The sequence below is a fragment of the Passer domesticus genome, chromosome 9 (genome assembly GCF_036417665.1).
Source record: "Passer domesticus isolate bPasDom1 chromosome 9, bPasDom1.hap1, whole genome shotgun sequence".
NCBI classification, from domain to species: domain Eukaryota; kingdom Metazoa; phylum Chordata; class Aves; order Passeriformes; family Passeridae; genus Passer; species Passer domesticus.
Genome location: NC_087482.1, coordinates 237,768 through 252,429, shown reverse-complemented (window position 1 = coordinate 252,429; position 14,662 = coordinate 237,768). Strand labels below are relative to the sequence as shown.

At 42.6% G+C, this 14,662-nt stretch overlaps 1 protein-coding gene across 9 annotated transcripts in view; it reads right to left on the bottom strand.

Moving 5' to 3' along the window:
• Nucleotides 1-7,493, bottom strand: part of FGD3 (FYVE, RhoGEF and PH domain containing 3) — a 108,544-nt gene extending 101,051 nt beyond the window's left edge. For 5 of the 9 annotated variants that reach the window (XR_010368239.1, XR_010368237.1, XR_010368238.1 and 2 more), the window contains exon 1: nucleotides 7,167-7,491. Coding sequence is in view for 5 of the 9 variants with exons in the window: in XM_064431910.1 (XP_064287980.1) it covers nucleotides 7,167-7,302 (136 nt within the window). In the remaining 4 variants the exon portion in view is untranslated. Of the gene's footprint in view, nucleotides 1-7,166 lie in introns of all 9 variants that reach the window. The other 4 variants (XM_064431913.1, XM_064431918.1, XM_064431914.1 and 1 more) reach the window with 2 other exon arrangements.
• Nucleotides 7,494-14,662: the final 7,169 nt, after the last annotated feature.

Below are 14,662 nucleotides of genomic sequence, written 5' to 3'. Positions count from 1 at the left end.
AGGGAAAAAAAACAAACTCATGGAAAGCTGAGATCTGGTGGTATTTTCATTCACTGGTCTGCAGAGAGATTACTCCTTCCTTTACCGTATTTATTCAGCTCACTGTTGGTGTTACCGTGGAGAACTTTTCCCTTATTTATACAGTGCCCACAGGTTAGTCTCCCAGAGCGTTTTGTACAGGTTTCCTTTTTCACAAAATTCAGATTACTTATTAATTTTTACTTTAAAACCTTCTTTCTTCAAAATCTCTTCCTACACCCCTATGAGATTTTTTTGCACTGTACTCATTTTTCCTTCTTTCCTATCTCATTCTTCTATTCTACTTCTTCATTCCCCTTCAGTTTTTACACAAACAGTTTTATTCAGCTTTTTAAAGCTGTGGGTGAAATTCAAATCACAAGCCCCCATCAGACATATAGGGCCAGTGGCAGAAAACACAGTATCTCTGTAGATCTCATTCTGGAAGTAATAACCAAATTACACTTAGCAAGTGATTCATATCAAACATGGTAAACCCATGTTTGGAGGTTTCTTTCGTCTTCCTTTCACAGTTCCTTGCCCCAGTGTTTGGTACATAAACTTTCACCCTGTTCCAACCTCAAGGCTCAAAATGATTACTGAAGTAGCAAGAATTTCATGAATGTAAATATTTGCTCAGGGTTAAATTACCAAGAGAGAATTTCTGCTCAGAGCCTGCAAGCCCAAAAAGAGAGAATAAAAAGAGGTCAAGAGTTTAAGAAAACTAGAGCCCAGTGTTAAATTCCTTCATTATAGTTAGACACCTGCCTGTTTTCCAGGAGTATAAAATAAAGAGGAGAAACCTCCGACATCCAAGTGATATTTAGTTGTCACCCTGTCTTTCAAAACATACTGGGACTGCTGGGTTTGTCGGACTTTTAGAAATTAGATTCTTTAATATGAAGACTAGTATCCTCCAAAAATCTCCATCCAGATTGCCATGATACTGTGTAGAGATGTGTATGCTGTTTGCACACACTGTATCCATATGCTCCATCCCAAGGATAGAGGTTGAGCTTCCAAATACAGGCTGACATCTAACCAGTGTCAACTTTGGACTCTGTATTAGTGTTTTAGCCATTCACATTAATTAACCAGCTCAATGAGTACCAGAACTTACCTGTAAAGGTATACCACACTTTTGGTAGTGTTTCTGTGTACTTCAGTGGAGATTACTCAAAATGCTTCAAGACAGAAAAATGACAAATTGCATGTGTAATTGATTCATTCAATAGTCCAGCATTACAATGCTCTCTCCTTGATTATTCATTAAACAAAAGAATTTCTGTGAAGCAGCATCAAGTTAGATGAATAAAGAAGAAATAAAGAACTAGAACAATCTTTCAAAAGGGAACATCTCAGGATTTTAAAATGCAATTACAGTAAAGTAATTCCTTATCACCGTGCATGAGGACCTAGAACTTTTCAAAGCTCCTCACCTCTCACAGCAATGGCTAGTGGTCTGCTCTGTCTCTGCTAGCCCCTTGAAGGTTCTGTCATCCCAAAAGATGCTTTTTTACTATGACTAGGAAAAAAAATCAACAGATTTGAAGACCATTAATTCCACATGACTCTATTCACTGCTCAATGACTGCTTCTGACCCAACCTCAAGAATGCCCTCTGAATAGCTATCAATACTTCCAGCACATTTAAATGTACTCTAGAGGGCTATGAAATTTCAAAATTTAGAAACGGTTATTCTTGCCTCCAGTAACTCTGAACTCTCCAGAAAGTCACCAGCATTTAAGACACCAAAGGTAGTAACACGTGACATATTTCTTTGAGACACAAAACATCCTTCTCAGGCTGTTGGTGCCTAACACGAGCACAGAGAGGGACCAACAATGCCTCTTGGGGATGCCCTGTGACAGTGAAGCCAAATTTACTAGCCCTACCATTGACACACATTACATCATTCAAGCACTACCAACCTCCTCAAAAAAGGAGAAAAATCCCATTTTAGCACTCCTGCAACTTTTTTATGCTGATGGTTATCTGTGGAAGAGCTGTTGGTTTTTAGAGTCCATAACCACAAAATTAATTATACTAAGAGGGAGAAAAGAAAGACTGAGGGACAAAAGTATCATGCCCATATCTGAAAGGTTATTCAAACGGCCTGGCTTCACAGTCCCTCTGTTAATGGAAGGACTACAGATCAGGAGTTGATGAGCCCCACAAGGATCCTGCAGGGAGTCCTGTATGGCATGATTGAGATTATGCTATGGCAACAACCTCAGCTTCTCAGCCTTTCACCTCAATTCTTCACCTAGCCCTCTCACAGCAGTTAAATCATTGGCTTTCTGTGCCACACAAGGGTCTTAACCCCAGACAAATAGCAAGAAAAGTGCAACCCAGAAAACAAGGAACTAGGTAATACCAATAAACTGTTTCACAGAACAACAAAAAAAGTAACAGAAGTCAGTAAAACCAGAAGAAAAGGCAGGGAGAACAGCATTTTGTGAGGTAGTGGTCAGGAACCACAGAGAAAATGTGCTTTAAATAATGCCACTTAAACTCAACAAGTTAACCCTGAGAAGCCAGACCACAACTGCAGACATGGGTATTTCTCATACAAGGACATGGTGACCACTGCCAGAAAAATTAACGGCCACACCACCAAGGGAGTGGAGAGGAGCATGAGGCTATCACTCCAATTAGCATCACCAGCAGGGACACATCTCCTCTGCACAGGCTGGCACAGCACTTGCTGGGTACCCAGGTAAAGCAAACACTCGGTATTGTAATATCAGGAACTTCTAACTACAGTCAGCACAAATAGAATGAACAGCCACAAACTGTGAAATAAAATCCAAAGACCCACAAAATTTTAAAATGCTGCAAAGTGTAAAATGTAAATCAAGTTATAACAACCCTTGCTTTTAGGAGCTGGCTGTGAATGGGAGGGGGGAGAGAAGAGGGAGGGGGAAAAAAGTGCTTCTCATGGAAGTACTTTCCAGTATACCTCACTATTGTTCCACCAACAAAGGCGTCTCAAATTTCACGACTCATAACCTCCAAACCAGCCAAAGTTCCATGCTGTGACTTGACTGCCTCCCAAATGCTCCAGAGAAAGCAACACTGAGCTGCAGACATCTACTTGCAATTTCACATGGATTTTCACCGTGGAGGTCTGGGGTCATGTGCTTGGGGATGCCAGGCTCAGCTCTCAACAGGGTGTTCAAACGGGTTGGCAGAGGGCAAAAAAAATGAGAGCCCTGAGAGCTGATGATGGGTATGCAGCATGGCTCAAGAGCTGTCACATCATGGAAAGGACTTCAGTAATGCTCCCTCCTACTTTCCCTCTCCTCTCTCTCACTCATGTCCAAGTCCATCTTAGCTCAGGTTATGTCATATGCTCTGTTCCCCCATCTGAGGAATATATGAAGTCACATTATTTTTTACTTAAAAGGAACTTTCAGCTAGTTCAGACAATTTGGAACAAGAGACATATTTTCAAAAGAGTATCAATATTCCTCATTGTGTAAGAATCGCAAGTCATTGCAGTCTCTCAAGTGAAACATCAAATTTCACATTAAATTCTGATAATGCCAATACAAATGGATACTACAGTAGTTATTACTGATTTTAACCTGCCACTGTTCACTCAACTCAAACAAGTTAACATCTACACAATCAATGGTTCAAATGTCTAACACAATATCTGTATCCAGGGAGCTAGAAATATTCATTACTTAGGTTTTACCAGTCACCTCTTTTGGTTTCAAATTGAGTTTTCAGTAACTGAAAAATTTAAATTTAAAAATTAAAATGCAAATTTCAACAAAACAGCTTGAAGAAGAAAATCTCACTCAAAAGCATTTCAGAAGTTCATAGCTTTAGCAGAAACCAGTGCACAGTCAGAGGAACTGAAGCATTAATCACATCACTGCTGCATATATACTCCCTGCCCTTTCAATTCTCACACAGACCCCTTGGTCACACTCACTGACCAAAGCAGGACCATTATTGATCTCTAATAATCTTATCAAGATCCCTTAAAAAAATGACTAGACAATCTGCAAAAAAACCCATGCATCCATAATTATGGAGCTCGGTCAGCAGGAACAGACACACTTCAGTTAGGAACATTCAGTATTTTTTAAGCTTACAGATACATGGGAAGACAGGGCTGTTCCCAAAACTTCCTGCAGAAGTTAGCTGTACATTTTTCATTGAAAACCAGTAGGAAACAGTTGGTCTTTAGGTCATATTTGAGAGAGTAGCACTGCCCACACCACTCCACCTCACATAGCTTGTTTGAGAACAAAGCTTCTTCAAAACCAAACACATTGAACCTGATCAGGGAACTACAAGTATAAAATCATTGGAATACTTTGGAAAACCCAGTGACAAAAACTGCCTTGAAAACACTGCAGTGCAAACAATGCACAACTGAAAAATCATCACCTGGGATTTTGACTTCCCAAGTTTATCGCTCCTAGTGTCACAAGGTTTCAACATCCCACTTCCACTACCACTGACCTAAGGCAGACTTCCTCATTCTGGATCACACTACAGAAGCTCATCCCACTCAAAAAGCCATGGGGACCATCATCACTATGATTCTACTGCTTTTATTGTTTTGAATGTAATATTCTCTCTTGCACTTATGAGACACTTCAAGACCAAATACACTCTGCAGTCCCGACCTTGTCCTGCAATATCACCTCAGCCAATGTTGGGAGTTGGATAGACACCCACAAGAATTCTGTTGGTCAGTATTTCTGTAGCGTTAGTACACTGCACTGGATTTCCTTAAGGAAAGGGCAACGCAGTATCAACTCCATCTTCCCTGCTTCTGTGGAAGATACCTGACAGGCCTTAGATCTGCACACTCGGCAAGAAGCAAAGGTCCTCTGGAAAGAGAAAGTCCTGGTTCCACTTTCAGCAAGAGCTTTAGACATACATTTAAACGCAGAAAGCTCTGCCAAATGTGACTGAACAACAGCAATTCCAGCTCCATTCAAGAATGATTCCAGCAAGGACTGTGCAAGTAGGGCACATCAGATCAGAGCCACAAGAGCAAGCAAGCTCTAATTATTTCCCTTATATCATCACAATCTGAGTCCCCTGACTCTGAAAACAGGAGTAAAGCTCACTGGTTGATACTCTTCAGTGAGATGCACCACACTCAAGAAAATTACAAACACACGCATACAGAGGGACACATATTGCACCAATCTACAAGCAAGTGACATTGCAATTACATACTGCTTGTATTGCAATCTACAAGCAACTGACATGAGAGCCCTGGCTTTTTCACGAACAGAGCAGGAGGCTGCTAACATGGGCATTTCAGCTACTGCAGGCTCCAAACCATGTGGGAGGACTAGCCTCTAAAAATTAATGTACTGAAGATTGGTACGCAAAGAGTTCAGGAAGAGCCAGAAGTCAGATTGCCTGAATATCTCTGGATCCAGGGCAGGTGGGGAACTTCAGCAGCTCTGCAACTCACCATAATCTTTCCTAGGTTGATCCAGGTTTTGTAGGTAAAAGCAGGGCAGAAAACTTCCACTTTTTAAAAATAAGAATTTATTTCTTCAAAAGGAGTTCCTTCACACTCAATTTCATTTTTGTAATTTTTCTTTAGTGTTATTAAGGTAAGAACACTTACAACATAACCAACAGGGTCACAAATGAGCTAAATCAGGAACAAGCCAGCTTGCTTATTTCAAGGGATATTATAAACAGAGCTCTGCTAGATGGAGTATGAACTCTAAAATATTCTCCTAGCAAGCATTGTGAAAACCAGCTTTCTATCAAAGGCAAACTTCTTCTAAAGAATGCAAGAATCCTTTTGTTAATGTATTGGTTGCCATACATAACCCCTTTCCATTCTGCATGCTTCTCAACAAAACCAATTCTGGTCATCAACAACTGCCAATAGTCTCTCCCATTCCTTGGTGCCGCTGTGTATCAGGCACTGCAAGATTCTTTTAATGTTGCAGAGCTATTTTCCTTTGTGTTAAAATCCCCTAAAGCTTGCACCAGAAAGTAGAGTATATCCTTTTAAAACAGTTACATCACTCCTAATATTTGGAATGGAAAATGTGACATAGGCACTGAGGTTTAAAAAACAGCTACGATGCATGCGGCCAGTTTTCTAAACATAAATTTCATAAAGGGTTTTTGGGCTTTTTTGCCCCCTTCCTTTTTGTTTCTGTTTGTTGGGGTTGTTTTGTTTTGTTTTTCCGCGAGAATGCTGGTTTTACAAAGGCAGCCAACTAAACAGATCATTATGGTTCAGAGATTTCCAATTTGCGACTGGAAATCGTTTATGTTTAGAGTACTAACAGTTCCAAAAGGTATTTTAAAAGGAGAGAGGGAAAAAAACCCTCAGCATTTCGTAAGTGCCTATGAAATATGGATTGGCAGGAAATAAATTTAATCGCTACAGTTAATAGCAGTCTTAATGAAATGAATGTTTAACAGAACCGATTTTATGTGGTTTTGGGAGAACTAAAACATATTTACACAACTCAGTGCTGCATTTACTCAAACATGGATTCTCTGGCCATTGTGAGCCGCACAGGGACGCCGTGTCCAGGCTGTGTGTGCGGGGGCAGCTCCGGGTGAGCCCGCAGCTGGCGCTTGGGAGGCCGTGGGTAGGGCAGCCAGCGCCGCTGCGGGTCCAGCCTGGGGAGGGCGGGCCGGCCCCCCGGGCGATGGCTTTGCATCAGAACTGCGCCAGCCGCTCGCGGGGGCAGGGAATGAAAAGGAAAAAAAAAATCAATTAAAGAAAGAAAGTTGGTTGAGCGCGCCCCCGAGTCCATACGAGCTGCTCCGCTGGGCCCCCGCCTCCCCGCGGCCCGACCCCGGGCTCCCCGCCGAGGGCGCGGGCGGAGCAGGGCCCTGGCGCCGGCAGAGCCGGCGGGACCGCGCCCGCCCGCCGGCCGGCCGGCGAGGGGAGGGCAGGGAAGGGAGGCGGCGGCGGCGGGGGTCCCGCACACCTGGAGCGGGGCCGGCCAGGGAATCAGCCTCCCCGCCCGCGCCGCAGAGACCCCCGCGGCCCGCCGGAACCACTGCGCCGCCTCGCTCCCGGCCCGGCTCCCCGCGGCCGCCGCAGCCTCCACCGAGAACTCGGCGGGCCAGAGCGGGGCTCCCTCGAAATCGCGGCGGGGGCGCGGGGGGCTGGGCGTAGCCTTACCCTCCGGCTCCATCTGCTCCCGCCGCCGCGCTCCGGCGCTCCCCGAGCCGCTGCGCGCCGAGCTGGGCCGGGCGGTTACAAAGGCGGCCGCCGGGCGAGGGGGGTGGGTTTCCTCTCCCTCCCACTGCAGCTGCATCGCGCCATGAGGCGCCGCCAGCGGGACGCGGCGCCCCTGAAGGCGGCGGAGGCGGGATGCGCCCCCACCCCGGCCCGACCCAAGCGGCAACGGGACACGCCGGAGGGGCCGCCCCGGCTGCCAGGGGACCAGGTGCTGCGCCCGGCTCGGGGACAGCGGCGGGGAAAGGGCGCACCGCCGGGGCTGGCCCCTCCCTAAGGCCGGCAGCGGGGGCCAAGGGGAGGGGAGAAAACACCCTTTCCTGCCCCCTTCCCGCCCGACCCTGGGGAAGCAACGCCGGTCGCTTGCGTGGCCCCTGGGCAGCTCTACGAGGAGCTCCCGCTGAGCCAGACCCGTCCTGGGCTAACCGGGGGCGTCCCACTTCCCCCACAAGTGAACCGGTGATGCAGCTGCAGGGAGCAAGGGACCCACAAGCTCTTCATCATTCGCATGCCACAGGGAAGGTGTTCCTTAGGGTCCCTTAGGTGAGAAAGTGGACGAACCCGTGGCGAAGCTCAAAATCACGTCACAAGGAATAGAAAGGGAAACCTAAGGGCTACAGGCTCTGCGCCGGCTGTTGCCCTTGGAGCCAAAAGCTTCTCGGTGCAGCTGCTGGGGGCTGCTGTGGGACACGTGCCGAGGCCCAGGAGAGACCCTGGGCTGTGCATGGCTTCTCTGGCTGACCTGTTCTTCCATGTATGCATCAGAGATCAATTCAGATACGAATTTTGTCTGGGGGGCCAAACCCTGCCAGCCTCTTCCCAGCTCCCAGAACCATTCCAAAAAACAAGAGCTTCTTAAATAGTCAACTGAAGGCCCACCTGACTCAGTACTCTGCCTGGACAGGGAGTAGGATACTGTAGGTAGGAGGGATTGAAGCACAGTTGGAGGGTGATGCTCTCTTTTGTAGGCCTGGTGAAGTGCTCCTTCCACAGAGGTAAAACCCTGCTGCCTCTTCAGGTGAGGCACATTTTTAAAGGAGAGCTTTCTGAGATTTCCCAGCTTCTCATCACAAGGAGTAAATAATACAGAGAAAAACAAAAGTACCTATCAAGAAATCTCCCTGAAAGCAAAAGACATGTAAAATGGTCTTCACAAAAGCATTTACCTTCAGGGGAAAAAACAGCAAAACAATAAAATGAAAAGTTATCTGTGTTGGGCTTCCATCTATGTTTTATTACCCAGTAGCTCATCATTGCTCTTTACCTTCCCCCTGAAATATCCAGTGTCGATGCAAGCATTAGTGTGGAAATATACTGCTGAGCACTTCAATAGTGTGGTGGAATGGAAACACAGTTTTGCAGTTACACTCCCAGAAATAATTTCTGTGGACTACTCACTCCAGAATAAAAGAAGTAGCTGTTCTAGATCAACTCTATTAATAGGGTCTAGATAATCCAGAGTAAAAAAGCAGATTCAGCAGTGATGAACCAATCTGGATTTTTTGTCACTTTGACTGTTACTTTTCAAATCCTACCTTAAAGCATTAATATTCATACACAAATTTAATACACAACAAATTATTTCAGAAATTTATTACTGTAAAAATGGATACAGCTCTCTTAGATTAGTCCTGTCCTTTAGGACAATGAGGTGGGTCTTCTCTATAGCACTTTCACCAGAACAGAGCCAAGCTCACCAGTCATTGCTGCATGGTCATCAGGTATAATGGAGATGGAGCAGCAGAAACAAACTTACAAATTGTTGGAAATTTCTCAGGTTCTTTGCTCTCACGGAAGCAAGGTCCATGCTATAAAGTGTGAAGCTGAGACAAGCTTTATTTTAAGCATTTAAAGTTGTTAGATATAGCACAAGAACAGCAAATAACCAGCATCCCTTAAAAATGCCTATTTATATCCTGTCCAACTCTTTCCGTACTCTAGCCAGCATTTTGGCTTGGTTTGGTTTCTGAGGTTTTTTTTTCCTAGATAATTGGGCCATTTTCATTTTAGGCACTCAGTACCCACAGTCTGGGCATCTGTAGCATTTGTTTCTCTGACCAGAATCAGTCAAGTTACTCTGGAGTGAGTTAACAATTTAAGCAAGTTGTAGCCATTGCTTTTGACAAGCAAAATTGTCACAGAGGGCCAGTGTCAATTTCTTTACATCCGGGAAATAAGCCATGTCTGCAACCAAGGTAAGTTGTGTGGTCTCAGAGAGAAGTTTCAGCAGATAAGTAAAGTTTCAGCAGAAAAGAAGGGCTCTGCTTTGAAGCTCTGATAGGGATTGGAAGGAATAAAAACTAAGAAGAAGGTGGTCTGACACTGCCACAAAAAGAGCAAAACAGAGCAGATTTGGGAAAGCAAAAGAAATTGCTGGGACACCTCCCCTGAATCTGGAGCTTTCTTCCCACCTGAATTAAGAGGCATGCAATCCTTTAAAATTGTGAGGAGCAAAATGTTCCTGGGATCAATTACAGCACAGTTTGTGACTCTTGAGTAACAAGCATGGGATGCCACCTTTCACTGAGTTGTAGGCAGTAGATACATATCCTCTATGAAGTCCTATAGCTCTGTAAAGCCCTTTTATTCTAACCTGTCTCAGTTAGGTTAGAAGAAGTTACCTGAGCTGTTTTCCTTCATTTCTTATGAAGAAAGTCATAATAGAAACAAGTCTATTATGTTGGTAACATGCATGTCAACATTTCTGTCATTTCTGCCATTCACAGTGTTAGTCTCAAAGAAGTTGAAGATTCTCCTAAACAGATTAGAAACTGGTTGGAAACCTCTTGCAGTGAACTGGACATTGCTGAGGACCTGAAGGTCTTTGTTTTATTAAATCTTAGCTGTGAATTCTACTTTGGGTGTAGTAAAATGGGCTTAAAGCTTCTTTAAGCCCAATGCAATGTCATTGAATATGGTCCTTGGGCTAGTTTTAATTGTTTTCAGTCCCTTGGTACCTAATGCACATGTGTAAGGGTAAAGGGCCAATAAATACAGTGTGAGTGGTCAGCAAAATTCATACAGATATTCTTTTCTTTTCTTCCAAAAATAAAAAAAACTTGCCTGTCATATTGCATTAAAATTCTGTTACAAGATGAGCTCTCTCAATACAAAGTAAATCATCTTCATGGTAGGCTTTGCAGTTCAATGAGGATTACCACTGCATGTCCAGGAAAGATAGATTTAATGAGGGTAAGAATAACCTCTTCTAGATTTAATAAGACATTAGAGACCAAAAGGCCAAGGCTTTGCAAATACATGGGGTTTTTCTGACATGCTTTTCCTGTAGGAGATGCACATTGTGTTTTGTTCCAGATCACATGATCCTTGGGGTGACCCTCATGTGCTTTTGCACATGACACTCTATGGCCAACACAGAGTTCCTTTGTGCAGAGTCCTTATTTAAAATATTAGAATTTTGATTGGAGTTTCTTCCCTTTCTGAAAAGACTATTTTTCATGTGAAAATGAAGATTTGAAGATTACTGTGACATCTTTTGAGTATTTGTGCAATGTCATTCTCATGAATTTGAGGCTGGGCCTTTGCACTTGCAGATAAAGCAGAATTGCTTTATTAGTCATTTACAACGAGACTAAACCAGAAAATGCAATAAAAACAAATAAATTTTATGGCAGCACTGCAACTTATTCTGTTGCTTTTAAGTTTGGAAAAGTAAAAAAAAAATGTCAGAAAGAAATGATTGATCAAAGCTAGTTTTCAAGGGAAAATTTATTTAAGCCAAAACTCTGCTGTGATAGGGTTTTGATTTTGTTTTGTTTGGGTTTGGTTTTTTTGGTTTTTTTTTTTAATGATATCTTAGGCAAAAACAAGTCTATTCCATATTCACCAACCCCTTTTACCACAGCAGCCAAGAATCTAGAAAAAAAAACCCCACAGAACAATGTACAGAAATAAGGCACTGCAGGTAAAAGTAAAGCAGCCCTCCATTTGGGATGCAGGTCCTGTGGCAGCCTTTAAACTCTGGCATGACATTTTATAGCAGAGTAGAATAGTATTTTAGCTGCACATCATGAAGTAGTTGAACATAAATATTTACTGGGGCTTGAATGTTAATTTTTCTTAGCAATGAGGCATTTCCAGTCCTGGACTTTCTAATATCACTAGTATTATTTAAACACCAACTTAACAGTTTGGGTTGTTTTTTGTTTTTTTTTTCATTTAAATTGATTCAGATCTTTCCAAGGTAATACACCTCAGAGCTGTTATCTGGGGTCTCTGAAAGCAGAATTAGGTTCATACAACAGGTAATGAATGATCAGTGCACCAGCTGTTTTTGAAGCCCGATTTCACAACTGAAAATGTTTTCTATGTCCAAGGAGGGCACAAGAGCCATTCTTCACCCTTTAAATGCTGGTTTGGGGAAAACAGTAATCCCGTGGCCATTGTTTGACAAAAAAGAACCAATGAGCTACAATACAAGGGTGTGGATTCATTCACTTCTGTCTCTGGGGTATAAAATGAGGGTGGATCATTAGGGGACTCGTAATATGTTGACCAGAAAGGTTACACTTGATGTGTGACTGTCCATCCTCACCAGAGAAGATGATGAGGATGAGGAGGTGTTGCTGACCACTAGCTAACAGCCAACATATGACAGACACCAGAATCCTCACCTGTTCAGTCAGTGTCTCTCAATTGGCTGTTACCAGAATACCAGGGCTGAACTCATGACAGAGCATAATAGTGTTATAGAAACCTCTGTGTGTAGATTAGGTTCTGTTTACTGTGGGTTTGCATTTATATTTTGGATTACTTGAAGTTGTAGACTTGTCAGATGTGCATATTAATTTGCAGCAGTGGGGGGTGAACTCAGTGACCCAGAAGATCCTTTCAGGTCCATGTTCATAATTTCTTCTTGTATCACATTATAAAGTAAATGAGGAGCTATAGCTTGTCACCATTCAACTAAACACTTTAAAATAACACTGACTTTTGCATTAGCTTCAAAAACAAGGTGTGTTTTAAGAATTGAATCATGCATCAAGGGTGATGTGTTTTGCAATCAATGACTTTCAGGAACAAAAATCTCATTATTCAAAAGGAAAAAGAGGTACCTAAGTGCTTTTAACAAAGAGCAGAATTAGAATTAAGCCCTTTCAGAAATTAAATAATCTAAAAGGCATTGCAGATTTTACTCAAGATTTTCAGTACCCTGAAATCAACCAAACTGAGATTCTGTCAGATTGCTGCTTTGATTAGAAAGGTACTAAAACTGGAATCTCTGTCAAACAGGAGAGGGAAATAGTGTTTTTTCCTGGGCACCACTAGATTAGAAATTTACTCCAGAAATGTTGATTTCTAATACATGCCACAATGGTCTGGCAGACATAAGGTATAGCTTTTAAACAGAAAGAGGGAATTACAGCACTTGATTTTTGTCACCCTAGTCACTGCTAATCTGGGTTCAGAAACAAACACTGACTCATTTTGAATTCCGATAAAAGAGTTCTCATCTCGGTTTTTTTTGTTACTCTACGTACATTTCATCAATTATGGAATTACTTCATTACTGAAGGGTAATCCAGCAAATTAGTTGAAGCCAAAATATTTAGTAAAACTTAACTCTGAAAAAAAACCAAAGCAAAACGGTTAGTACAATATTTCTGTAACCTATCATTAAATTATCCAGAAATAAATGTATACTTTTTGAAAACAGATCCTCTATGACTCTTCATGAAACTACTCAAAGGTTCTCATAAAGTTTCACACCATCACCCATTGCTGTACTCACTGACCTGGCTGGTCTATGTGTTAACAGGATCTTGGTGATTGTAATAGCGTCATGAGCTATTCCTGCAGCCCTTGGAGCAGCCCAGGGTGATCACCACAGTCCTGCCTAGCCTGGGCTGGGCTTAACAGTCATAAAACAGAGGCAGAGGGAAAGGTCTACATACAGCTTTTGCCCTGCAATGACATGTCTCTTTTCTGTCACATGGGAGATATCATGTCACATCTGTACCCAGGAAAGCAAGTAAATAAACCTAATTTATTAAAGCAGTCAGTTTGCATCTCCTGTCTTCAAGGAGTCAGTGGGCCAACCCTCACACAGAATGTATTGGGTATGATGGATCAGCACAAACACCTTAGGTGACTTTTTAAAAAAAGTTTTTAAAATCACACTCATAAAATTATTTGGGTTTGAAGTAATCTTAAAGATCATCTAATTCCAACTCCCATGTATATATATACATATATATATCATATATGTACAATTATATAAAGCCTGAACTTCCTTGAAAGTCACAATCTGTGAGTGGCTTTTTAGCCAAAGCACTTTTATTTCTAGATATTTATCTCCCAAAATATATACTAGATTTTTTCTAGATATTTATCTCCTGAAATATATACTCGATTTAGTTTTTACCTTGTGTAGACATTTTGGATATACTTAATAGACAGGAGATGTTAGACTGCTTGTCTTCATACTTAAATTTTGTTAGATGTCACTATGATGAGCAAAGGCAGGCTTTAAGTAGTGTGGTCTTCACTAGCAATCCATTTGTGAAGCTTAAATACCTTTCCACCAGCAGCAACTGTTCCACCAGATGACTTCACTCACAAGTCAAAAAAAACAATTGGTGATGAACTGAAGGTCCAAGAGTGGAGTTTCTGGTGGAGTTCCTTCAAATCTCTGAGAGAAATTAAATATTTTCAGGAGTGCTATTAGCCTTTAATTGTTGATTAAATAATAGAATTATTTACTACTTTTTATGTAGCAGGTTGATCTCCTAGTGAGAAATTACACCAATTTTTGCAGCTATGCCACTGGGACTTATTATTGCAGTTTCCACATCAGCTCTTGGCAGCAAAACTGCCTAAACTAATGAAACTAGGCATGTATGTGGCATGTACGTGGCCATGTTATCTATTACATAATGAGACTTTTGATTGATGTCAGTAATTTTAGCTTTGTTCCTCTCTGTGCAATAGGATGATGTCTGCTGCAGGACTCCCAGCATTGCCTGCCTGGTTTCCTACCTTTCACAAAGCCCCCACTGGAAGCTGGCAATGCCAGTGAGTGATGAGCTGAGAATATGCATAAGTGCTCACTTATAGGTAGCCACATCTCCCAGCCTGGCCACTGGCTGCTGGACTCAGCTGGGATCAAACCTTGGCCACACTGATTGAAGCAATGCTCTTAGACTTGGGGTTATGGATGGGCAAAGGGGAAGGTGCAGACCAAACTCTTGGTTGACAACCACTCTGTCAAACCTGTGACCTAGCACACAGCTGAAGACAGCTTTTGCTGCCCCAACCCATTCCTGCTAGGCACTGAAATTAACAAGCAGGGCAAGTTCTATGCACAACAGATCCTGCACAAGCCCAGAATAGTTATGTGAAACACGGACAAATGGTGAATACTCTGTAAGTGAACTGGGTCACCAGAGCAATCAAAAAAAAAAACACCAAAAACCAAC